The sequence below is a fragment of the Pleurodeles waltl genome, chromosome 3_1 (assembly GCF_031143425.1).
Source record: "Pleurodeles waltl isolate 20211129_DDA chromosome 3_1, aPleWal1.hap1.20221129, whole genome shotgun sequence".
Lineage (NCBI taxonomy): Eukaryota > Metazoa > Chordata > Amphibia > Caudata > Salamandridae > Pleurodeles > Pleurodeles waltl.
This window is the reverse complement of record NC_090440.1, coordinates 1,743,610,870-1,743,638,451: the sequence shown is the minus strand read 5'-3', so window position 1 is coordinate 1,743,638,451 and position 27,582 is coordinate 1,743,610,870. Positions and strand designations below refer to the sequence as shown.

Genomic DNA, 27,582 nt, shown 5'->3' with positions numbered 1-27,582 from the left:
GTAAACACATGCACTCTCATGGAGTGCCTAAGCAAAAAGAAAAAGTAGTCCCCTAAAAGTGTGTGTGGAAGGACACAAGTAGAAAGGATATGCTCTGTGGGGGAACAAATATCAGATATACAAGACAAGTAATGAAATAAAAAGCAAACAAATCAAAGTCACAATAAATCCAATCAGTGGCAAGCAGTGGGCAGGCTAACAGCCCCAGTAAACTAACAATAGACCTTTTTCAAACACAAGATAGATCTAAAAATGAGACAAATCACTTAAAAAGGTTTAAAGAATTGATCTAGGTTTAGGACAGATTAAAGTGAGGAGGGCAATTCTCTTCATAAGAGATTGTGAGGACATACTTGGCATAGCATTTGGGCAAAGCCAGCTGGAGGATGAAGGTACACCTTATGCACAAACAATGTGAAATATTAGCTTCATTCTGTGCTGTAAACGTAAGGTGAAAACAACAGGCTCTGAAACCTAGCACATGTTCGTAATGTACTGACTGTTTACTATATGGGTCACTGAATTCATGTTACAGGAGAACATGCAATGCTGATCATTATACAGTGTATGGGATTTTACTCCTTTTTTATTCCATTGAGAAATGTCACCACTACCTGGGCGTTCTTCTGTCAAATCTTAAGTCAACATTTAGTGGATTCAAGCATGGAGTGGCTGACTGTAGCCTCAACACAAAGTCATGGTTTTAAGTTTGTGGGTGTCTGGGTTTATAGGATATTTCACCCTCCTCAGATGAAGATCAACCTGCAGGGGTGTGGAATTTAATAAAATATCTACTCGTCCATGGGACAGGTTGCCTCTCTGATCTACTTTCCTGTTAAAAACAAAATCTACTTGTCCCTCTGGTGCCATGTATTGCGGGGAAGAATTATGGCAGTAATCTGATTATATAAGATATCTGACAATATCCTCTTTGATTATGCCAGGGTTAATACTATAGTGGAGCTTGAATACTAGTAATTCAAGTCCTACTAGAGCAATTTCCTTATTTTGCCACCTTTCCGCAGATCTACATACTGGGCTAGGAGACAGTAAGCAATAGTGCCAGGGCAAGAATGCCTTTGAGACTGGGCAAACCTACTAACTTGCACGTTTTATGGATTTTCACCTACTCTTCTCTAATCTTTTCCCATACTGAGAAAGGATGGAAATTTACTCCTGACAAGGGCAGAAGTAGAAGTTCCAGGGTTGGGAAAAAGTGGTTGGAGGGAAATTGAACTTGTAAATACTCAACAGATTTACGCATGAACAAACCTACAAATACATAACTGCTCTTGCTAAAATATAGTTCAAATATTTTCTAGACTATGTTTTTCTGGTCTACTTCTGTAAATTTGTTTGACTACATTAAAGCCACTTATGCAAAGACATATACCATCAGTACAATTTTGAGACTTTCTTTAAGAATTGGGTCCCTTGTTAGGTCTGGCGTTAACCAAGACATTTTGTTTTTTATTAAAATACTATTTCTCTCTCTATCAGCTGGCGTTACCGTGAGTGATAGCATTCTGCTCTCCAACAAGAAGCATATTAGCACACAAAGAAGTTTTGTTCAGTGCCAGGAACTAGTGTGGCAATGTGTGCTTTTTGAGACCAATTATTTCTGCTTTTTGCCAATGTTTGTTAAAATGGTAAAGGCCTGGCAGCTCCTACAAGAATAAAGTATTACTAAAGCCATGTCAAAACAAGACATGCATTGACAAAACAAAGACTGATTACCAATGTCAGATTGGTTGGCTGTGCCATGATTGTTTATTTTCATGTTTCCCATAGTCTTGTTGAAAATGGTTACACTAACTTCTCCATTAGGAATATTTTTGGGAAATACTAGAATTAATCGACACATTTTCCTAAACCATGCTTCAAAGAAATAGTACCTAATATTTCACAGTAGCAACACGTTTTCTTCCCACTTGCATTTGTTTTCTGAGCATTTTATTTTGAAAGCATAGAATCATCAATCTTGCTTATAAGCTTCTGGAAACATTTGTATTTAATCAGAGAGCACTCTGGGAGTGTTATACCTATCCTCATATTGTTACATTTTTCAAATGTGTGTATACATATTTTAATGGAACCGCTGTCAGTAGTGCAGCGTGACCTTGCAATGTTTATTTAGAGTACCCACTTTAATAATAAAGGCTTTGCATTAATGAACCACAACTACAAGTTTGAACAGCATTAACATTTGGACACGAATATTACCTCAATTGCAGACAGTTCCCTTTCCTGTAAACTGGCTGGCAAAGGGTTTGTGCTGCAGGGGTTTGGGCCTACTTGTCCCAAGGACAAAATAAACATAAATATGTGTTGTACTTGACCCCAAACAATATGTCCTGGGCATCAGAAAATAGGAATTCCACATGGGTAACTGGAACAACCATTTTTACAATGTAACTGTACAGCTTTGTATGGGCTTTGATCTATTTTGAAGTGCCCTCAATTATGGGAAATGAGAAATAAGCAGATACATGAATATGCCAATGATGCCAGCATCTAGTTTTATCTCCTAAAACACAAGCACCAATCACTGCACATGAAAATCAACAAAGCCATGCACGTTCTTAGACATTAACTGCTAAAGTGGATGTTTTATGGTACATAGAAAGGTCAATTTCTTTCAAAGTCTTATGTACAAACGTATGTTTTGTGCTTGTAAAGCACTTTTGCTGGCTTTCAGGTACACTGTTCAAAAGGGGAGTTTAGGCTGATCTGCTACAATGGTAATACTCTGAAATTTTCACACAACGAACACTGCAAAGTGCAGGTAAAGATATTCAGTTTGCCTACTTTGTATGGTGGGGAACCACCTCTTCTTGGAAGAAACGTCTGGCACTTTGCCTGAAGATATCATGTTCGGCAGAAAAGATCCGTCTGGTTCCTATATCCATCAAACTCTTAGCAGAAGATGGTTCAGGGCGGAAAACCCCAAGGTTTTCATTCTTTTGGCTCTGGGTGTGCTGGTACCTAGAGAAACCACACAAACAGTCAGAACAGAGTTCTAATGTGCAATATAAAATAAATATAAATAGCCCTACACAACACTTAACCAATGTAATTTGTAACAGCAAGACTTTCTTGACAAATGCTGAACCAGTTAATCGAACATTCCCATCTCAGAGCAAAGGAGCACTTTTACCATTTTCAAACTGTTGCACTTATGGAAACCCAGTATGTATTTGGATGCTTTTTGAAAGACATCTTGTCTTGTCTCAAGGGTTCACCCCTGTACCTACTCATTAGGAATACTGAAACTTCTGTGCATAGAAACTAAACTAGAAACTTTTATAATTGGTCTTAGTATGTATGCGTAAAGCCATCTTCAGAGAGCTCCCACTTCTCAGCGGATCAGGAGAACAGACTGCTTTATTTTTTCACGATTCACACACTTTTAATAAATGCATTTAAAGGCTCAACTGAAAGATGAATTTCGAAGTTTTGTTTGCTGCTATTTATTGCAATGGTCGGGAATCACAACATTTGACCAGAAGCTACAGATGGGTTAGAACAGCTCTCCGCCTTAGGATCCAAAGCATGCAAAGTTAGGACAGAGGCTTCTTTGTATTGATACAAGGGGGACGGCCTGGCGCTCAGCTTATTAACTAGGTCAGGTAGTTTACAATGAAGATTTGAATTTAGGAGTCGGTTTTGTACCAATCAGATTAAATTAGGGTGTTTTTCATAACCATGATAGTTTTAGGGTGAAGAGATCTGTCAAGGTCTACCAGAAGAGAAAGGTATGGTGGGAAGGGAGGCAGTCCAGGGTATAAGAAGATACAGTGTGATGAAATTACCAGGAAAGAGAAGATGGTGAAGGCGAGATATTGCATATGTCTCCAGATATTGCATAGGTATCCAGTATAAATCATTCTGTTGAATGAGCACTGTTTACCAATGGAAAGTGCTTCAGTCGTCCTGTGTGCTGTGTGAATCACAACAGGTTGTGACAGGAGGCTTCCCGAACATAAAGGAGCCAGTAGAAACCAGTGTTTCATAACATGTTAATGTATACTTTCTGCCCATCCTCCCGGGCATTAACTGAGCAGTAGGCAGACGACCTATTCCCTTGGTGTACTGCTGTAACAGCCAACCTAAAATGTATTTTTAGGGCCTAGCTTACGAGTGCATGCAAAACACTATTGTGTTCAGTAAAGGGTTTGGAGCACGCCTGTCGTTCACCATTTGCTTGTTTGCGTGGCACTCTTCTTGACAGCCTTTTAATTTGTCAAGGCACGTCTGGCATCATTTCCGCTCCTCTGTGTGGAGCAGGGATCAAGCACTAATTGATTTCAACTTAATTAGTGCTGGTCCGCTGCTCCCAACATGATCTAGGTATTATTTTGTTCTAACTTCCAGTGCCCCGCAAACAGAAGCTTTTTTACTGGCAAAAACGTGCCCAGCAGGACAAACAAAATTGCAAAGTTTTATTTTTTAAAGCGAACTTTATTTTGTTAAGTCGTCTTTTCTCAGTTTCTACTCATTTTGGGGGGGGGGGGGGGTTGCTCTTGGGCGCTATTGTCAAGATGGCAATTAACTTGTTTAAAATATGCAAGACCTATTGCATTGCGAGTGCTTGTCTGTTTTGTGAATTAGAATAAGAAGTTAGAAAGGGAACTGCAAAATCTAATGCCACTAAGATTCAGCCAAATAAGGAGTCCCACTCATTTTATGTAGAACTTTTATAGGCAAAGTACATGCAGGTATTTAAATAATTGTGACAAATGCACTGGAGGCCAGGCACAACCATCCTCTGGTAGGTTCCTTTGAAAATAAATTTTAAACAAAGTAAATGGAGGCAGAAGGAATCTAAAAGAGGTTTTTTAGAACTATACCGGTTTTCTTAAATTGGCAAGGGGAAACCCTCAATCACTGGCAAGTCTCAGATTAGAGGTTTTAAAGACACTCAAGAAAAAGAGAAATACCGAATCACTCACATGAAGGATATAATTAGAGCTTGGCCCGCAACTACACTGCTTCTCCCTTACCGCTTCATCCAGGTCATAAAGGGGATCAAAGAGGACAGAGCAGGGGATCTCACAAGAACGTTAACCTTCCTTAATATGGTGAACAGAGCAGGTGGTCCTGGGATGTCCACCAGTCTGTGTGCCAACGCAGTGGACAGGTTGATGGTGTGCACGCAGGCGTAATGGAGATAGACTGAGCACAAGTATGTGCAGTGAGAGACAGAGTGGCAAGTGAGAGGCCAAGACAAAAGGCCAACACTACACCCCACTTGCGGTCTTATTTGGGTTCGCAGTGAGTACCCCCACGAGGTGAATGCTCAGGTGCATATTCTGACTAAATAACGCCCGGGATGGTATCAGATCAAAAGGTAGAGAGAAGAGATAGATGCTTAGAATTGAGGCTGAGAGATAATAGAAGTCCAACTTTCCCGAGTGATGATGACAATAGGGAGGAGGTTTCAGACAATATCTCAAATGCACTTCTATCCCTGAGACACTTTCTGGCTCCAGGTGATGGGTGAAAGGTTACACTTCATCTACTCTAGTTTAGGTCACATCTTTCCATCATATCTAAACAATTCCCCAAGATCCGAGTTAATTTCCAGAGCTGTGGGAAGGAACTACAAATGGACCCGGAATGCCATCATTTCAACTGGGTCTGAGATGAACCGGTTATTGAAAGGTATAATGCCCAGTGAAATCCAAGACAAACTGACAACATAGGCTAATTGGCAGAAACAAACCAACAGATGATGCCACCTTAGAACCAGCTAATGCAATAGCATATGTGTGCCACACTAAAATAGACTGGGTGAGATTTAATAATTGTAAGCAAAATAACGGTGAATAGCCAGCTGATTTATATGATTTCAAAAACATGTTAGACCATCATTCTAATAACCTAATGTTACTGAAACAATCACTGAGGCAGTGAGAGGCTGCTTGTGTTTCGGAGATTGTCACTCAATATACAAGAATAATTGTGAAATATCTTCGTTGTTTGGAAAAATAAGAATTTGCCAGAAATGTCCGAAATGGCTAACCACTTAGTGGTAGCCACAGCCAAGAACAGAAAGAAAGAAGTATGAGAAGCACAATTAATGGTACTCGTGATGCCATAATTTCAGAAAGCAGCCAGAGAGAAGAGCTAGAGGTGGACAAGAAGGTAGAAGAGTTGGGAGGGGACAGGAGTGAGAAAGGGGAAAATTGCTCCATCAGGAAGCTCTCACAGTTTTAACTGTGGTCAAAAGGGGCACTCGCAGATAGACTGCCATTCAAACCAACACCAAGTAGAACATGGCCGCTATGAACAGCCCATTATCCACTTTCTTCTCCATCCTGTTTGCAACACCGGACCTACTAGGGCTGCCCATAAGCAGCCAACGGTCCCATACCTTGATTTTCATAGGTTATAAATGGCCACTTATTCCATGCACTACTACAGGCAGGGTACCACTTCTTGTTGGTATGCTCTGAATAGCTCCAATTTCCCATCCCTTCCTATCAAGAGCAAAACAACTGCTGCATTTGGCATTAAGAACCAAAGCGCCCTACACTATACCTCTAATGTGTTTTGGTATATCCGATACTATCCTCGATCAAGATGTTTTTCTTCTGAGCCCTAAATCTCTTGCTAATCTGATGGCGGGATCTTTAGTGTAAACTGAATGGTAGTCCGAGCTTAATTTACACTGAATGAGTGACATTTCCTAAAGCTCTGCTCAGAAACCCACAGTAGTGCCTTTAGATATCAGTGCACAAAATACCAAGGACATTTAGCCTTGAATTAACCTCATGGTTTTTCCAGGTTCCTGCTTTCTCCGTTTACCAACTTTTTTTTCTATCTTTCTCTTCTACTGTTTAGGTCTCAGAGCTAGACCGCACGCTTGCGCGCCTGCTGCGGAGAGCGGAGTGTGCCCTACAGTGACGGTCCTCATTCTTCTGAGGTCGCTACAATTAGTAGAAGGCTGCATTGCACCTTACTTGTGCACTTTACAGCTGACGCACATACATACCACTGATGGAGGCAATGATTTGAGCGCTAAGAGGAAATTCCGTCAATGGGATGTGCTATATTAGCAGTTAATGTTAGTTTCGAAACAATATTTGTACCCTCGCTGAGTGCATTAGAAGACTCTCTAAAAAGGAAACCTACGTTTGAAGACTTTATTTTCCAAACCTCCAAGTCACACCCCCTCCCCGCTTCCCTTACAGGACTCAGCAACAGTGAGGACGTGCAGTCGGCTAATGCAAGCCCTGTGGAGATGTTTCCGAACACGCAGGTTACTGATTCGAATCCTGCCAGGAACCAATCTGCACTTCACCGTTTCAGTGCTCTATACTTGAACATCAGGTGGCTTTCCATGACAGAAACACACCGGGCTCCATCAGTGGGCTCCAAACCAGTGGGTCTGTACGCATGTTCCCAGAAAGGTGTAAAAACAGTAGTTGCGCTGTTGAATTCCGGTGGATCCGGTTCAGCTTTTCGTGCTTCCGAGGTCAGATAAACAAGTACCATTCAGCAGAGGCAGTCTAAATACACGGTAATAATGTGACATTTTGCAGTAAGTATTTAAAAAAAAAATCAGGAGGGAAAGATTGTGAGGAGTGCACAGAAAAAATATGAAAATCTGGGTAAAGGTCTTAAAATATACATTAAGAGGACCCTGTTTTGGTGCTTAAACGCAGCAGTGAAACCTCACCTGGGCTGTCAGTGCAATGCACTGTTTTCCCAGCCACTGCCAGGAGCGTTGCCAGACTACATTTCCAGCTGAGACCACTGCAACCCCCTACACCTCCACCCCCCAAACTAACCTTGTGCGGTTTCTACGTCAGCGGGTGCAAGCAGAAGGACAATATTCCAAAATCTAATGGGTACCATTTGCAAAATATCCTTTGTAGGCACCAAAAGCTGTTTTCAGATGTTTCCCCACCATTCTGTTTATGGGGTCCTTTTCATCTGGGAGAAAAACGGCCCAGTAAAAACACTTTGATGCAGATAACATTTGCACTTGTCTCGGTTATATTTCTGCACCCAATTTATACCCTGAAATGTACAAATAAAGATTAACACGTGACAGTCACTGCTCTGCGAAGGAAACAACAGAATGGGATGGTTGTTACCGGGGCAGCGCTATGAGACCTTACTGAAGGCAGTATGTGCACTATACAAATACTCGAAACATAAGATATCATAATATGAAACAAGCAGGTCAGTGTGCCAGCTGATGCCACACGCCAAAAATGCTCTCAATAGGCATATGTGTTTTTTTTTTATTGCACTTAAAATCAGCATTTTGGCTTCTTTTAGTGAGCTCAGGTTTGCTTATAGTGGAAAAGCAGCAGCACCACAACCTGCTTTACGAATAGTAAAAATGCAGAAACAGTGGTGCCAGTGGCGTAGCAAAAATTGAGGGGGCCCCCTTCCCCCGACACAGTCAGCAGTCTACCGCCTGTGCACAGTGTACTGTGCTGAGGGGAAGCCCTGGAGCAGGCGCGGCCCATCCTTTAGGGCAGAGGGGCCACACACCCCCACCTTTTGCACCTCATGAAGAGTGCCGGTCAGGCTGAACAAAGGTCAGCCTGGCAGACATTCTTCATGTTCAGGTCAGGGAGGCAGGAGCAGACATGCGTGATTTGCACAGACTCCTGGCTACCTGAGCTGAGCTTTGCTGGGTTTAAGAGGTCACAGCTCCTGTGGGCGTCACCTCCTCGGCTCAGCAAAGGTGCCTCAAGGCCCTCCCTGGGTGACTACGGAAGCGTCATTCATTGACTTTGACCTGGGCGCTTCAGGTTTAAGCCCTGAAGCACCCAGGTCAAGTGTCAATCAGTGACACCTCGTCACAGAGTTGGGTGGGATCAGCAGTCTCACTGACCCCATTCCACTCTGTGACAAAGCTGGGACTGCTGCCTTCCCTCGCTGGCTGACCGAAGGTCGGCCAGCGAGGGAAGGCAGCAGTCCCAACCCTCCCGAGACCTCCGAGGCTGAAGGTAAGTGTGTGTGTGTGTGTGAGATCTTTTTAAATGAATGTTTGGTGCGTGCGTGTATGAATGTTGATGAGTGTTGTTAATGGATGGGCGTGCGTGTGTATGTGAAAGAATGCGTGTGAGTGTGCTTCCTGCCTCCCACCCTCCCCCCAAAACTGCCGCCCGCCACTGCCCTGGAGTTGGGGGGGTGAGGGGGGGGGGGGTTAGCACTGCAGGGGGCGCAGAGACATTTTTTGCACCACTGCCTTTCTGTTTGTGCCATTCAGCTCGTTTCTTGACTTCTATTTCTGCCGTTATGCTTGCACTTATGCTCCTTTCGTGTTGTCTGTTTCTGCCTTTCTGCTCAATTCTTGATCTCCGATTCTGACTTTCTGCTCGTTTATTCCTTTGTTTGCACATTTCTGTTGTGACCCCACCTGCCCTCCCGTTCACCACCCCCATCTGCCCTCCCGTGCACTGCCCCCACCACATTGCCGAAACCTAGTGGCGTCGCCAATGTTTGTTTACTCTTTTTATTTTTTCCCTCTCTTGCTCACCGTCAGTGTCTTTTGAGGAAAATTATGTGCTGGTCCCCAAAAATGAGAGCTGGTGAGCCCCACCGTCTCCAACAGGTCAAATTAAGGAGTGATTATACTTTATACTGCCTTAATTATGATGTATTTTCTTGTTGTGCACATTGGTGTGTTGCAATATCAAGTTCCATACGTCCCTTATACAAGGAATTGTTAAAACAATTCTACCAATCAAAAAAGCTTAGCATTTGTGAGCGGGATTTGAACGTATTTTGTTGCATTACCCAGCTTCCTTGCAGTAGCAGAGGTGAAACCATCCTCTTTTGTATTTTCCCTATAACTATCTACCTCACAGTAGCTAATTTATGTTCTGACTTCTTTTCCATTCCTATGTGCCCTCAAAGCCAATTTCTATTTGCATTATTGTGTGAAAGAAAATACTTAACGTGGACAAAACTGTCCAAGAAGACAACGAATCACATACCATTTTTCTCAAGCACTTATGATTAGGACTCTTTCATTTCCCAATGTGGGTCTCTCCTTTTGTAATATGCGGATGAAATATTGGTGGCGTCCGTATCTTTGGACCAATGCAAATGGACTGTATTTGCTTACCGCACTAGATGAAAGTAGGAACAAAAGAAAAACTGCAATTTTATTTATCCTGTGTGCATTATTTAGGTTATGATATTTCTTCAGGTAAACGGAACTTGTCTGCCGATCAAATCCAGGCTATTTGCAAGCTACCACGCCTGCATCTTTAAAGACGAAGTTATCGTCAGAACTCACTGAAGGTGTACTTGATTATTCAAACCCACTTAAACTGTACTGTCATGAAAAAGAGACGTTGCCCCATGGGCACTATCTTAAGATAAGGGTGACCTAAACCGATTGTTTCTGGATTCTGTTGTTGCTGGATTACCACCGTTTGCATGCATAGGTTGTCTACCCTATTAAAGTGTCTTAACATATTATGCTTGGGTAACCTCTCACAGTTGCTATACCACTTTCCGTTGTTGCTCCTTTAGGGGCCACAAAACTATAGCATCTGTCAATGTCCAGATTATGAAATTAGATTGTTGCCTTTTCTCATTTTACACTTGTAAAATGTCCTGTGTTGGATTCTGTGCGCCATTATTTCCTAACTTAAGAGATGAAGAACTCATAACTAAGAACCACTGCCCACCATACTAAACCCCTCAGAGACCACAGCTCTGAGATACTGTGTTTTACGATGATGGGTCTTGACATAGAAACAAGATTATAAAACTACATGTACTCAATATGAAGTCATGGAAAATCGAGGTTTACCTCGGTCGTGTTCTAGCCAGTTTGCTGAACTTGTTACACTGCCAACAATTTGTATCCTTGTAACATTTACAAGTGTCACCATATTTTCAAACATATTAATTTTAAGTCACTCACGTATTTGGACTTTTGTGGATGCATGGAGGGGGTTCTTACCTTAGCAGGTACACTAATAAATGATGGGCACTACGTTGATGTTCCTACTTTAAAAGATCTAGTTACTAAACAGGTGCAGGCAGATCAAAGTCAAAAGACAGTTAATGCAGGGGTGCATCTGAAATTAGAACTGCCTGTCGTAGAATAAAGAAAAAAAAGGGAAAACTGATTGCTCAGACAATTGTACTACCTACAGTAGCTTGTTTTAATCATGGTATTGCATATTAGCAGGAATGGAAAGATAAGTATTTTCCTACACCTCTGGTTCACTTACTATTTTCACGCAATGGCCTAACGGTTCTGACATTCCTCAAGTCTATACTTTTGGTGAAAATGTAAAACTACTCAAGCGTCTCACCCCTCCCCATGTCAAAGTTGATTTTGTTCAGTTGCCCCACTGTAGCTCTGACCTGTTAGCACTGGTGCTAGTTTTTATGTTCTCAGGATGGGTGGAGATTTATCCGTGTCCCAAGGCTGACACCACTGTAGCCAAAAGTGACTGATCCAGGACTTTATTCCAAGATTAATATTACCACTTAAAGTCGAGAATAACAAAGGGAGTCGCTTTGTCATTAATAGTTCAAGAACTGTGTAAAGCCTTGGATATCTATCAAAAATTAAACTGTGCCCACGACCTGTAATATTCAGGCATGGTTGAGAGATTTAATGGAACTCTAAAATACTAATATACTAGATCAAAATAAGATATAGTGTGCACAGAGTCCAGGGGTTCCCCAGAGGCAAAGGTAGATAATACTTATGCTCTCTTTTGTGGTAGTGTGGTCGAGCAGTTAGCCTTATCAGAGGGTAGTGCAAAGCATTTGTTGTACACACACAGTCAAGAAATGGGGCACACACTCAATGACTAACTCCAGGGCAATGTATTTATATGGGAAAAATATATGTGTTACTTTATTTCTAGAACTAAAAGATTCTCATTGCAGGTAAGTGCAGTTGTAAGTATGTATCAAACATATGTGTCAAATGTACTTTAAGTTTGTCAAAAAAACAGTTTACAGGCAAGTAACACTTTTCACTTTCAAAAGTTGACTGCAATTTTCAGAACAGTCCTAGTGTGTGTGTTTGTGTGGTTGGGGGGGCGGAGTGTTAGTGCAGTTTTGAGGTAAGAACTCGACTTACAGTTCCAGTCTCCGAGGGTTAGGATATCCACTGGTCAAGGTTCAAGATGACTGCAAATATAAATGACCAGCAACATGGGGCCGGCAGGGTGCAGATGTCAAAGTTGATGGTAGATTTAGAATTGGAGATTGAGGGCACTTGGAAACAGATCTGCTGGCAGGTAAGTACCTGTGACTTCAGAGGGCAGACCAGAGGGGTTTAGGTGAGCACTGGAGGGAGGGGGCACAAGTCAGTACCAAACACACACCAACAGTGGCACAGGGTGGCCGGGGAGAGGGTGCAAACACAGCATCAGGCTCTTAATGCTTTTAAATATTGGGACCCCGGGGTCACAAAGATGCTGCAGCCTGGGTCCAGAGGGTTGGTTCTAGAAAACCAAAGGCTGGGCAAGGTGGAGGGCCGCCTGCTGACCGTCGGTCAGATTCCTCAAGGACAGGGGGCTGCGGGTGTAGGGTTACCCTGGGCGTCGGATATCTTCGTCCGGTTCTCTCGCGGTCAGGGGGGTCCTCTGCATTTAGGCTGCAGGCATTGTCAAGTTGGCCAGGAGGGTACAACCCAGGACAGACACAAGGTCAGAATCGTCTGGGGACCTGCTCTGGGCCGGTGGGCCACCTAGACTCGGGCTTTGGGCGTCGGGTGCAGAGTGGGCAGGACTCGCAGATCCGGGGCAGTTCTGGAGTCCTTCTAGGATTTTCTTGTGGACAGGGCTGCTGTCCTCAGGAGTTCTTGGTCCCCTGGTGGGCAAACAGGCCTCTGGGGGTTTGTAGAGGTTGCTGGTCCTGCAGGATGTGTCGCCTTTTTGTACCAGGGCTTCTGAAGCTGCAGACAGGTTGGTAGGGCTGGGGCCAAGTCAGTTGGTGTCTGAAGCCTTCTCTCCCGGGGTCAGCTTAGCAGTCCTTCTTGCTGCTTTCTTCTTTTCTTCTTGGGATCACTAGGAATCTGGTTAGCTAAGTTCAGAGGTGCCCTTAAATCCTAAACTTAGGGGTGTTACAGGGGCAGAGGGCAGTAGCCAGTGCCTACTGTCCCTAAAGGTGGCTACACACCTCCTGTGCCCACTCCTCTTTGGGAAGGGAGGCACATTCCTAACTCTATTGATTCCTGCCCTCCAAGATGGGAGGATTCTTCAGGAGGGGATCACTTCAGCTCTGGACACCTTAGGGGTGGTCCTAACTGGAGCAGTCACTCCTTCTTGTTTTTCCTAATTGTCCCGCTGGACTTGCCTCCAAAAAAGTGTGGCTTCATCCAGAGGGATGGGCATCTCCACTAGCTAGAGTGCCCTGGGGCACTATAACAGGAGACCCGAGCCTTTGAGGCTCACCAACAAGTGTTGCAGTTCCTGCAAGCGGAAGGGTGAAGCACCTCCACCCAGAGTAGGCTGTGTTTCAGACTCCAGAGGGCACAAAGGCGCTCACCCCATGGGGTCAGAAACTTGTCTCTTGGTGGCAGGCTGGCATGGACTGGTCAGCCTTACACTAAAGTGTTGGTTAAAATACAGGGTGCATCTCTAAGATGCCCTCTGGGTGCATTGTACAATAAATCCAACACTGGCATCAGTGTGGTTTTATTGTGCTGAGAACGTCCCAGACTTCAATGAAGCCATCATGGTTTGTTGAGTTTGTAATGAGAAACTCCCAGCCCATGTACTTAATATGGCCACACTGCACTTACAATGTCTAAGAATGGACTAAGACACTGTAGGGGCGTATTGCTCATGCAGCTATGCCCTCACCTGTGGTATAATGCACCATGCTTTAGGGCTTTAAGGCCTGCTAGAGGGGCGACTTACCTATGCCCCAGGTAGTGGTTGGTGGGCATGGCACCCTGATGGGATGCCATGTCGACTTTACCTTTTAATCCCCACCAACACACACAATCTGCAATGGCAGTGTGCATGTGCTTGGTGAGGGGTCCCTTAGAGTGGCTTAATATATGCTGCAGCCCTTAGGGACCCTCCCTGGTCACAGAGCCCTTTGTACCACTGGTAGCTTTTACTAGGTACTTAGCTGTGTGCCAGGGATGTGCCAATTGTGGGAACAATGGTAGTTTTAGGAAAAGAACACTGGTGCTGGGGCCTGGTTAGCAGGATCCCAGCACACTCTCAGTCAAGTCAGCATCAATACCTGGTAAATGTAGGGGAGGTAACCATGCCAAAAAGGGTACTTTCCTACATATGAATCTTTTCTGAATGTTGCAAATGGCCCGATTTGCTGAACTTGGTCATTTGCGACTGCATAAAGTAGTTTACTGAGGAAAAGTCCACTAGAGAGTCCCTAAATAGCCCTCAGAGGAGGACTGACCACCTAGTGAGGTAAGCACCTATCAGGAGGGGTCTCTGACGTCACTTGCGGGCACTGGCCACTCAGAGGCCTCCATTCGGCCCTCATACCTCTGGATCCAAGATAGCAGAGGTCTGAGACACACTGGAGGAGCTCTGGGCACCACCCCTGGGGTGGTGATGGACAAGGGAGTAGTCACTCCCCTTTCGTTTGTCCAGTTTCACGCCAGAGCAGGGACTGGGGGTGCCCTAAACAGGTGTAGACTGGCTTATGCAAGGAGGGCACCATCCATGCCCTTCAAAGCATTTCCAGAGGCTGGTAGAGGCTACCCCTCTAGATCCTTTAACACCTATTTCCAAAGGGAGAGGGTGTAACGCCCTCTCAGAGAAAATTCTTTTTTCTGCCTTCCTGGGACTGGGCTGCCCAGACCCCAGGAGGGCAGAACCCTGTCTGTGGGGTGGCAGCAGCGGTAGCTGCAGAGAAAACCCCAGAGAGCTGGTTTGACAGTACCCGGGGTCCATAGTGGAGCCCCGGGGATGCATGGAATTGGCTCCCTAATACCAGATTTGAATTGGGGGAACAATTCCATGATCTTAGACATGTTACATGGCCATGTTCGGAGTCACCATTGTGAAGCTACATATAGGTATTGACCTATATGTAGTGCACGCGTGTAATGGTGTCCCTGCACTCACAAAGTCCGGGGAAATGGCCCTGAACTATGTGGGGGCACCTTTGCTAGGGCAAGGGTGCCCTCACACTTAGTAACTTTGCACTTAGCGTTCATTAAATGAAGGTTAGACATATAGGTGACTTTTAAGTTACTTAAGTGCAGTGAAAATGGCTGTGAAATAATGTGTGCACTGTTTCACGCAGGCTGCAGTGGCAGTCCTGCGAAAGGGTTTGTCAGCTCCTTATAGGTGGCAAAAGAAATGCTGCAGCCCATAAGCATCTCCTGGAACTTCAATGCCCTGGGTACCTAGGTACCATATACTAGGGATTTATAAGGGGGGAGGGGGCTGCAGTCTGCCAATTGAAATAGGAAAATGAAGTTACTAGCCTATAGTGACACATTTATAAGCAGTGAGTGCATAAGCACTGAGGTTCTGATTAGCAGAGCCTCAGTGAAACAGTTAAGCCCTATACAGACACACACATTCGGCCATAAACTATGACCACTGGGGTCCTGACCAGCAGGATCCCAGTGAGACAGGCAAAAACATACTGACATACAGGTAAAAATGGGGGTAACATGCCATGAAAGATGGTACTTTCCTACAGCCAGGGATTTTTTTTTCTTTCCATTGTTTTTTTTGTGCTGGGGGGCACCCCCTTTGGCAAGGGTCGCCTCCCAAAGGGGGCAAAGCACTGTTGGGTAGTCCTGCCCCCCTTGGGGGAAGATCAGCCTATTTTTTTTTTAGGCTCATCTGCCCTTAAGGGGGGCAGAGAACACTAGACACCAGGGAAAATCTATAAATGTTTGATGGTGGGGTGTTTGTCAACTGGCAAAGTATTTTTATTTGTGATTGTAACAGTTTATTTATTTTTGTTCTACTTCAAAGCTTTTGCTTCCTTTGCTGTGGCTTGTTGCGGTTTTGGCAGTGGTTGTCTTGCGGTTTGCGTAGTTGCATGTTTTAGGTAAGTAAATAAATTTACTCCAAAGGAGTATTGTTGCCATGCATGAATGACATGTTTGTAGGTGGTGTACTAAATGCACGATTGTGTGTGAAATTGTCCTTATATTTATGTACAATGATATTTGTGTTGTCTTATGTCTAATTTGCTTTTCTTTTTTCTTTTTAGAGGGATATCATTGGTGATTGCCGTAGCTGTGCAGAGTAGTTGCTGGCAAGTCTAGCTTTTTCAGACAAGTGAGTGGTATAGTTTTTGAGTTTATAACTCTTTGTGATAAAGCCACACTTTGTTTATTACTTATTTTACACAGTGCTGGTTGCGCATTTGTCCAGTTACTTTTTGTAGGAAGGATCATGGCTAGCCGTAGGATGACCGCTCCGCAGGTTGTTGGTGTGCTTTTTGAGTCATCTTCTGACCATGATTATGAGACTGACTCTGCATCTAAGGCAGAGGAGTAAGTGCAAGATTCTGGAAGTGAATTTTCTGTCAGAGCGGAATCATGTGATGATGAAGCCACGCTCAGTGCTGATGAAGTGACTGTTTTAGAGGAGGACACTGATGTGCCAATGGTGCAGCAGCCAGCAGCTGAAATGCTTCCCATTTTCAAGACCTGAACTCTGGGTTGCCCCCAAACATGGAGCAGCCACAGTTGCATGCCTTTACTGGTCTCCCAGGGTGTAGAGTAATTACGGAAAACATTTTGCCGGTCAATTTCTTTGAGTTGTTTATGAACGATGTATTTTTGGAAGAGACTGTTGAGCAGACTTATTTGTATGCAGAGCAATATTTTTGGAACAACGTTGCCAGACTTGGGCCACATCCTATAGCTAGCCAATGGATTCCCACAAATCTGGAAGAGTTGAAAAAGTTCTTGGGTTTAACTTTTTTGATGGGGCTGATAAGGAAGTCATCACTGTCTTCATATTGGTCTACTAGTCCCTTGATGGCAACTGCTATATTTTCTGCAATCGTGAGCCGTAACCGGTATGAGCTTCTTCTTCGGATGTTGCATTTTGTTGATAATGCTTTAGCCTTGCCACAAGATTACCCTGATTCTGACCGTCTTTTTAAGATTAGACCTGTCCTTGATAAATTTGTAGATCGGTTTTCAGAGATCTATATTCCAGGCAAAGAAATATCTGTAGATGAGTCTTTGGTCCTATTCAAGGGTTGTTTTAGGCAGTACATTCCTAGCAAGAGGACACGGTATGGAATTAAATTGTATATGCTGTCTGAAAGTAGTACAGGATATATTTATAATTTCTGGATCTACACTGGTAGGATTCCAGTATTGACCCCCCTGGTTGTCTGCCCACTTTTGGAATTAGTGAGAAAAGTGTGTGGGAACTTGGTAGACTGTTTAACAAAGGTCACCATTTGTATGTAGATAACTTCTACACTGGTGTTCAGTTATTCAAGGAATTGTTCAGAGTGGACACTGTTGCTTGTGGCTCAATCCTCTTTAATCGGAAAGGCTATCCAAGAGAGCTTGTCTGTAAAAACACTTGAGAAAGAACAGTGCAGTGCCTTGCGGAATAATGAGCTGCTAGCTCTGAAACTTATAGACAGGAGGGATGTGTACATGCTAACCACCATCCATGATCAGAGTACTTCACATGTGGCTGTTTGGTTTCAAGTTGCTGAAGTGCACACACATGTGTGCATTTTATATTGCAATAAGCACATGGGTGGTGTTGATAGAGTAGATCAGAGGTTGGAACCTTACACTGCTGCTCGTAAGTCTTACATTTGGTGTAAGACATTAGCGGTTCACCTGTTCCACTTGGAAACTTTGAATGCTTTTGTTGTGTTGAAGAATAGTTCTCCAGAGTCAAGGATGGCATTTGTGAAATTTCAGGAGTGTGTCATAGCGAGCCTTGTGCTGAGGACGTAGTGGTTACGTCCTTCGGCACAGTGCTGCTGTGCCGAGGACTTAACCACTACGTCCTCGGCACACAGCCCAGAGGGAGCACTCTCGCTCCCTCTGTGTGCTTACCCCCACCCCCTCCAAAGGCAGGGATGGAAGGGGAAGCCCTTCCCCTTCCACCCCCAACACCCCACCCCCCATAATGACGTCAGCGCGCGGTCGCGCACTGACTTCATTATCGGGTGCCCGTCGCACAGAAAGCCATTTGCTTCCTGTGCGGCGAGAGAGGAAGAGGTGAGTTTCTCTTCCCGGTGGGTGGGGGGAGGTTGCAGAAAGAGGCACCGGGGGAAAGGAAAGGGTTTTCCTTTCCCCCGGTGTCTCTTTGAGCATTCCTGCTGCCCGATCGCAGGGATTTTTTTGTAGTTGTTGTTATAAATGGGATTTTACGGTCGGGGAGTGGCCCCTTGGGCAAGGGTCGCTCCCCTTTTGGGGGCAACTAATTACGGCCATTTCTGCCCCCCTTGGGGGCAGATTGGCCTACTATTTTAGGCTGATCTGCCCCCAAGGGGGGCAGAAACCACTGGAACGCCAGGGATATTGTTTTTTTTTGTGTATGTATGTGGGGGGGTAGAACTGCTGGCCTTTTCTGCCCCCAAGGGGGGCAGAAAAGGCCTATTTTTTTTTAGGTCCATCTGCCCCCAAGGGGGACAGAAGCCACTTAGGCACCAGGGATTGTGTGTGTAGTGGATGGGGGGACGGCCCCTTGGGCAAGGGTCGCTCCCCTTTGGGAGGCATGTCTTTTAGGGCCATTTCTGCCCCCCTTGGGGGAAGATCAGCCTATCATTTTTAGGCTGATCTGCCCCAAGGGAGGCAGAACCACTAGAACGCCAAGGATTTTTTAAAATTTGTTTATTTTTCTGGGGGGGGCATCCCCTTGGGCACGGGGCGCCCCCCCAAGGGGGGCATTGACCTGTTGGCCATTTCTGCCCCCCCCCCGGGGGCAGATGGGCCTATTTTTAAGGGGGGCCGAAGCCACTTAGACACCAGAGATAGTGTGTTTGTGTGTTAGTGGATGGGGGGGGCCCTTGGGCATGGGTCGCCCCCCACTTTGGGGGCACATGTACCGAGGCCATTTCTGCACCCCTTGGAGACAGATCGGCCTATTATTTGTTTATTTTTGTGGGGGGCGTCCACTTGGGCATCCCCTCAAGGGGGGCATTGACCTGTTGGCCATTTCTGCCCCCCTTGGGGGCAGATGGGCCTTTTTCTTAGGCCCATCTGCCCCCAAGGGGGGGGTAGAAGCCACTTAGACACCAGGGATAGTGTGAGTGTGTGTGTGTGTTAGTGGATGGGGGGGGGCCCTTGGGGGCACATGTACCAAGGCCATTTCTGCACAGATCGGCCTATTATTTTTAGGCCCATCTGCCCCAAGGGGGGCAGAAGCCACTTAGGCACCAGGGATAGTGTTGTGTGTGTTTTTTTTTGTTTGGGGGCTGTCCCCTTGGGGCAAGGGTCGCTCCCCATGGGGACACACTACTAAAGGTATTTTCTGCCCTCCTTGGGGCAGATAGGCCTATTTTTTTTAGTAGGCCCATCTGCCCCTATGGCAGAATCCACTTAGGCACCAATTTCTAAATGTTTGATGGTGGGGTGTTTGTCAACTGATGAATTATTTGCATTTGTGATAAAAAATGTTTTCCTCCTTTTTGTTCTAGTTCAAAGCTTTTGCTTTATTTGCTGTGGCTCCTTGCAGTTTTGGCGGTGGTTGACCTGCAGTTTCCATAGTTGCATGTTTTAGGTAAGTAAAAACAATTTACTCCAAAGGAGTATTGTTGCCATGCATGAATGACATGTTTGTAGGGGGTGTACTAAATGCAGGATTGTGTGTGAAATTGTCCTTAGATTTGTGCACAATGATATTTGTTTTGTCTTATTTCTAATTTGCCCTTCTTTCTTTCTTTCTTTTTAGTGGGATATCATTGGTGATTGCTGTGTCTGTGCAGAGTACTTGCTGGTGAATCAAGCTTTTTCAGGCAAGTGAGCGGTATAGTTTTTGAGTTTATAAATCTTACTAACAAAGCTACACTTTGTTACTTGTCTTACACAGTGCTGGTTGTTGGTGGTGAATTTGTCCAGTTAATTCTAGTAGGAAAGATTATGGCTAGCCGCAGGATGACCGCTCAGCAGGTGGTTGGTATGCTTTTTGAGTCATTGTCTGATCATGATTATGAGACAGACTCTGCATCTGAGGCAGAGGAGGAAGTGAGAGATTCTGGCAGTGATGTTTCTGTTGGAGGGGAATCTTCTAAAGATGAAGCCACACTCCGTGCAGATGAAGGGCCTGTTTTAGAGGAGGACACTGATGTGCCATTAGTGCAGCAACCTGGGGCTGAAAAGTTTCCCGTTATAAGACCTGATCTCTGGGTTGCCCCAAACATGGAGCAGCCAGAGTTGCCTGCCTTTACTGGTCTCCCGGGGTGTAGCGCCAATACAGAGAACTTTTTGCCTATCAATTTCTTTGAGTTATTCATGGATGATGTGTTTTTGGAAGAGATTGTTGAGCAGACTAATTTGTATGCGGAGCAGCATTTGAGGGACAATGCTGCTAGACTTACGCCACACTCTAGAGCTGCCCAGTGGATTCCCACAAATTTGGAGGAGATAAAGTTTTTGGGTTTGACTTTTTTGATGGGGTTGATAAGGAAGCCGTCACTGGCTTCTTATTGGTCTACTAGTCCCTTGATGGCAACAGCTATATTTCCTGCGACCATGAGTCGTAATCGGTATTTGCTTCTTAGGATGCTGCATTTTGTTGACAATGCATTAGCCTTGCTACGAGATCACCCAGATTCTGACTATCTTTTTAAGATTAGGCCGGTCCTTGATCATTTTGTAGATCGGTTTTCGGAGGTCTATGTTCCAGGCAAAGAGATAAGTGTGGACGAGTCTTTGGTCCTCTTCAAGGGTCGTTTGGTTTTTAGGCAGTACATTCCTAACAAAAGGGCACAATATGGAATTAAATTGTGCATGCTGTCTTAAAGTAGTACAGGATATGTGTATAGTTTCCGTGTCTACACTGGTAGGGATTCCAATATTGACCCCCCTGGTTGTCCTCCCACTTTTGGAGTTACTGAGAAAATTGTGTGGGATCTTGGTAGACTACTGTTCAACAAAGGTCACCCATTTGTATGTAGATAACTTCTACACTGGAGTGCAGTTGTTCAAGGAATTGTTTAAAGTGGACACTGTTGCTTGTGGCACAATTCCTTGTAACCGGAAAGGCTATCCAAGGGAGCTTGTTTGTAAAAAACTTGAGAGGGGACAGCTCTGTGCCTTGCGGAATGATGAGCTGCTACCTTTGAAATTTTCAGAAAAGAGGGATGTCTACATGCTAAGTACCATCCATGATGAGAGTACTTCCCCAGTGACTGTTTGGGGCCAGGGTCCTGAAGTGCGCAAACCTGTGTGCATTTTAGATTATAACAAGCACCTGGGAGGTGTAGATAGAGTTGATCAGAGGTTGGAACCTTATACTGCTATTCGTAAGTCTTACGTTTGGTATAAGAAGTTAGCAATTCACCTCTTCCACTTAGCAACCTTTAATGCTTTTATTGTGTTTAGGGATAGGTCTCCAGAGTCAAAGATGACATTTGTGAAATTTCAGGAGTCAGTGATAGGGAGCCTTATTGTGGTGGAACAGGCCAGAGTTCCTAGAGAAGCAGTGGTGGAGGATGTGGCTAGATTGAAAGATCGCCACCTTGCTGAGCACATTCCTCCCACACCCAAAAAAGACTTTCCAGCTAAGAAATGTAGAGTGTGTTTTCGAAGAGGTATCCGGAGGGAGACTCGAATGTACTGCCCAGATTGTCCTTCAAAGCCTGGGCTGTGTGTGGGTGGTTGTTTTAAGAATTACCACACCCAGAAGACTTTCTGGGAACAACCATGAGTGTAAACTCATGTCTGTTTTGTATTTTCATGTGTTCAGTTTCATGGTTAGCATTTCTGTCATGTACTTAGAGCTTTTGTGTTTGTAGTTTTGTAATTCTTTCTACTTAGTTAGGGGTTCCTCTGCTTAAAAAAAAAAAAATTATGCCATTGTGTGTGGAGTGGGGCTTGGCTGAGAGTGTACATATTGACTTGCTGTTGGCTACTGCAACACACTGCCAGCCAAACACCAGTCCACACACTCCCATCAGCTGGTGTGATTGTTGTATCAGGCATGTGGGCGTATGTAAGTGATGGGCCCTTGAGTGGCGCTGTCTGTCGATGTGAGTGTTGTAATGTGCTGGGCCCGTGGCTGGCGGTGTGAATGGTCTTGTGCGTGTCATGTATGAAAGGTGTGTGAATGGACTGTAAAGGGTTTGGTGCCTTGTCGCGGCTTTACAGCTCACGAGCTGTGAGTCATTGGTTCAGTTTTTTGCCTTTCAGTTATTAACAGTACATTTAATTTTTGTGAAATCTCTTGTTAATAAAATTTGATCCACTGAACCATCACTCACCGTCGTGCCAAATCCAACCAGTATGTGTGGTAAAAATGACAAAACCTGCTCCGCTGTAATCAGGCGTCGCAGCACACCTGTGACACGCTAGGTGCCTTGGGTGGGACCCCGATGATGAAGCATGCCACCAACTTGGTTGGTGGGTGAGGGGTCTTTTTCACATAACCTAAGTGCGTTTCTTTTCACAATTTTAGTGTTTGGCACATCACAGACGTATGTGGACACATCAAAATGATATATTACAAAACTACCTGTGTTTGGGGGGGAGGGGGCACTTATGTTTTTGGTCCTCGGTGCGGCCTTCATCTAGGGAAACCTACCAAACCCAGACATTTTTTTAAACTAGACACCCCAAGGAGTCCAGGGAAGTGTGGCTTGCTTGGATCCCCCAACATGTTCTTACCCAGACTCCTCTGTAAACCTCAATTTGCTTAAAAAAGCATATTTTCCTGACTTTTCTTAGTAGGATCACCGCTCCAGCACAAAATTCCTATTCCCCAGTGTTCCCCTCAGTCTCCCAAGTAAAATGACACCTCACTTGTGTGGGTCCCCAAAGCAGAGTCAACCTGAAGATGTATAAAATAAAAATATGTCCTTGCCACCCCCATCTTGAATTCCCCTAGGTGTCTACTTTTAAAAAAATGCACAAGTTTGGTAGGTTTCCCTGGGTGCCGGCTGAGCTAGAGGCCAAAATCTACAGCTAGGCACTTTGCAAAAAAACACGGCCGATTTCAATGTAAAAATGTGATGTGTCCATGTTGCGTTTCCTGTCGCGAGCATCATGCCTACCCACGCAAGTGAGGTACCATTTTTATCGGGAGACGTAGGGGAACACGGAATAGCAAAACAAGTGTTATTGCTCCTTGTCTTTCTCTACACTTTTTCCTTCCAAATGTAAGACAGTGTGTAAACAAGCATTTGCAATGCAACAGGTCTCACGTTTGCTCATGTTAGAGCGGATAGTGTTGTAAACTCCTAACCCGACTTTTCACCTATCGGCAAAAGTGCATTTATGTACGTAACCCGAAAAAGTGCAATTAACTGTGTAAAGCGCTCGACTTCTGCCAAGCGAAATCACGGTAGGAAAATAGAGAAAAAGTAGTCCACTAGCCGGACAGAAAACAGCGAGCCTCGCATGTTTTCTGTACTTGGTCGATGCGCTCGAGGAGGGCTAGCCACCGGAAAAGGCATGACGTATGCATGCCTTTGGCTAATGAAAGCAAGCAGATTTTAATAGGCAAGCTCACGAACCAATGAAAAACACTGACGTGACGTCGACAGGGCTCCGAGCCCTTTTCTAAAACCTAAAGCGTCTCGCTGCGATACTCATGCGACGCAGGCTCGACCCTAAAAAGTCGTCTATTTGAGAAATGCCCTGTAATTCACATGCTAGTATGGTCACCCCGGAATTCAGAGATGTGCAAATAACCACTGCTCCTCAACACCTTATCTTGTGCCCTTTTTGGAAATACAAAGGTTTTCTTGATAGCTATTTTTCAGTCTTTATATTTCAGCAAATGGATTGCTGTATACCTGGTATAGAATGAAAACGCACTGCAGGGTGCAGCTCATTTATTGGCTCTGGGTACCTAGGGTTCTTGATGAACTTACAAGCCCTATATATCCCCGCAACCAGAAGAGTCCAGCAGACGTAACGGTATATTGCTTTCAAAAATCTGACATTGCAGGAAAAAGTTACAGAGTAAAACGTAGAGAAAAATTGATGTTTTTTTCACCTCAATTTCAATATTTTTCTTTTTCAGTTGTTATTTCCTGTAGGAAACCATTGTAGGATCTACACAAATTACCCCTTGCTGAATTCAGAATTTTGTCTACTTTTCAGAAATCTTGCAGTGTCTGGGATCCAGCGTTGGTTTCATGCCCATTTCTGTCACTGACTGGAAGGAGGCTGAAAGCACAAAAAATCGTAAAAATGGGGTATGTCCCAGTAAAATGCCAAATTTGTGATGAAAAATTGGGTTTTCTGATTCAAGTCTGCCTGTTCCTGAAAGCTGGGAAGCTGGTGATTTTAGCACCGCAAACCCTTTGTTGATGCCCTTTTCAGGGAAAAAACCACAAGCCTTCTTCTGCAGCCCCTTTTTCCCATTTTTTTTAAAAAAACGAACTTTTCACTGTATTTTGGCTAATTTCTTGACCTCCTTCTGGGGAACCCACAGTCTGGGTACCTCTAGAATCCCTAGGATGTTGGAAAAAAAGGACGCAAATTTGGCGTGGGTAGCTTATGTGAACAAAAAGTTATGAGGGCCTAAGCACGAACTGCCCCAAATAGTCAAAAAAAGGCTCGGCACAGGAGGGGGAAAAGGCCTGGCAGTGAAGGGGTTAATATGAAAAGGTAGAACCAAAGCAGTAGGCCTGACCTATTTATTGTTAAAAGCATTTGTTAAGGGCTGTATTGTTATCTTGAACTCTATTAGGTGTACATAAACGTCTTCAACTTCAAGCTCTCTGCCTTGAGTTGGTCTTACAGCTTGAAGGTACAAAGCGTATGGCGCTATTATGAGGTGGGGCCATAAAATCTATAATGCAGCGCCTAACTCTTTGAACATGCTAATGGAGTGGAACTGTGACTGGATGATAAGAGAGCATACATTGCTCAAAAACTTTAGTTTTGCATTACATTATTGGGGTGTGAACTCTGGTCCTCAAACATTCTCCTTGCCAACATACTCCTTCTCAAGCTCAATAAAAATATTAGTAGGGATGTTGAGATTTGAAGAAGCTACTTGCTACAGCATCCATGAAGCTCATCAAGAGAGTGTTTGCACAAGTACAGAACCAAACGTGATGTAACCTTATTATTTCATAATCATATGCTTTGTAGATTTATTTTAAAATTGAAAACTAATGGTTTGCATTTGAACAAAAATGTTGCTAAATGGTACCGTAGTAGTGGTCAGACCTCAATTTGTTCACAGTATAAATTAGTCCTGAAAGATACTAAATATCTAGGATTTCTAATTTATTTTATTCTATTGTCCACCTCTTGCAAAATTAGGCCAGCTTTATTTGTAAATTATATTTATTTTGAATAACATACGTGGTACTAATCAAGCTCTATGTTTATTTTGAAATCCCAAAGTCGGTATATCTAGGATTTATTATTTTTTAATATTTTGTTTTATAGCGGATTGTTATTTTAAACGTGTATTTTAGCTTTCTTGATTGTATTTGTTTTCTCATGTTATTGTGACTTTCATCAAACTGAATAGAATATTAATTCATTGATACCAGTCTCACACTATGAGGCATAAGATATAGAAAACAAGGCCTTAACAGGTCCCTAAAACAGGCTGTCAATAGTCATTATCCAGGGCTCTGCAGGCACTAGCTCTGGTTCACAAACAAAACCATAACTCCAAGTCTGTATTTCTTTATTGATACAGTGCTACTCAGATATTGGGTTTAACGTGTTTGTGTGATTCACACAACCATTCTTCCATGAGTAGGTCCTGGAAGCTTACACCACTTAAAGATTTGAATGAGCTTGGAAGGAAGCTATAAAACTACACCAGTCAGATATTTTAAATATTATGGTCAAGTGATACAGTACACTGTGCTGTGTTACTTCCTGGGATTTTCTTTCTCATATGGAATTCATTTTTCCTGTGGAGCCATTCCTCGCCCTGGAAAAACACTTACACCAAGAAGTTATTAAGGCATATTTTGTAGTGTTTCCAAGAGGAGAAACTACCAGCTGTAATGCTGTCTCTCCTCGGTGGGAGTTTCCAAAATGACCGCATGGGGATCCCCATTCTAACACTATTTCTTTTTTTTTAAAATACATTATCAAAATATTTTTAAAAAAACACAAAAGATAGAAAATATATGTATTTTCTGATCACTATGCATAGAAATATGTAGAATAAGCTGGGCAGCCAAGATGGTAGTAGCCATTCAGAGCTTTAGTACCCACAAAATCGTAAGGCTATAAAATAAGAAGCATCTGCCCATGAAATACAACAAAGCCATTCTAATAGTGCACATCATGATAGCAAGAAACTATAAGAAGTTGCTGCCTTACATCCTCATAACAACAATCTAGAAGACTGTTATCTGAGGGTCCCATCTCCTTCTTATCCATTAAGTACATGTGTAGATGAACTTCTTTGCACAAGCTGGTGAAAGCCCAGGACCAAAAATGTTCGTAAACGAAGCTCATAAACTAAATTTTTAAGTAAACTTGTATTTGAAAAATGTTGCTTTGGAGTTCATAAATTCACTTTTAATGTATGTAAGTTGTGTTCTTACAAAATACCACAGAATCTGTTTTCCGTACATGCCACAAAGAAGATTATGCCCTCCCTCTCCCTGTTATAGGTTTGCATTCTGCATAACTATAAAAATGTTTGAGTTGTCCTGGAAAAAAAAAAAAAAGTTTGTGAAAACTCAAGAGAAGGACAAAAAATTCTAAAACTCTCAAAGTGTACAAAGGTGACAACCAACAAAGTGGGTTAACTCTTTATTTCTACTGATGAAAGCACCGCACAAGAGGTAGGTCATTTTTGGGAAGACAATGTAAACATTATTATAATTTACTCTACTGGGTTGCCTCAAAGGAGTCAGTTTTAGTTATTTCATGATGTGGTTTTAATTATCTCACCATGCACCTGGGAGCAAATGTCCTTCTGATGTTGTGGATTTTCCTTGTCAAGGCTTTGTATTGCATAGATTACAGTAATATCAATACTCTGGGTCCAGACTTCATTCATTACAAAATGGGGCATTTATCCCTCAACAGACACTTCACTAAGCCCAAATTCCTGTAAAAAAATATCTTAACACAATCCCCACCTCTCCCCCCTGCTACACATAGCTTTGGAGTACCTGGAAACAGGCTGCAATTTACCAAGCTTCATAATCATTTGAATTAAGTAAGGTGGGAGGGATGTAATGATTGGGACAGGGACGTCTAGACTCAAAGTAATGATACTAATGGTAAGTAACCTATGGAATACCTCTTTGTCGCCTTCTCTGCTCCCCTCATTACAAAATAAGGTATGTCCAAGCTTAGTTGTCAAATGATTATGACTACCACAAAAAATCATCCAACAAAAATAATCCAATTCAACCATTTATTGTGCAATTCACACTATTACTTCATAGCGGATAATACTTTAACACCAAATATATCCTGTTGACCAGAAACAATATTAATTGGGCAATGTCTTACAGAAGATGATGATGTAGACAATGTGGCTG

The 27,582-nt window shown here is 43.7% G+C and overlaps 1 protein-coding gene across 1 annotated transcript in view; it reads right to left on the bottom strand.

The window, feature by feature from the left end:
- The window catches only part of ACADL (acyl-CoA dehydrogenase long chain), a 365,613-nt gene that overhangs the window by 301,063 nt on the left and 36,968 nt on the right, over nt 1-27,582 (bottom strand). Inside the window, exon 2 of the mRNA XM_069225664.1 lies at nt 2,809-2,985. Coding sequence (XP_069081765.1) covers nt 2,809-2,985 — 177 coding nt within the window. The remainder of the gene's footprint in view (nt 1-2,808; nt 2,986-27,582) is intronic.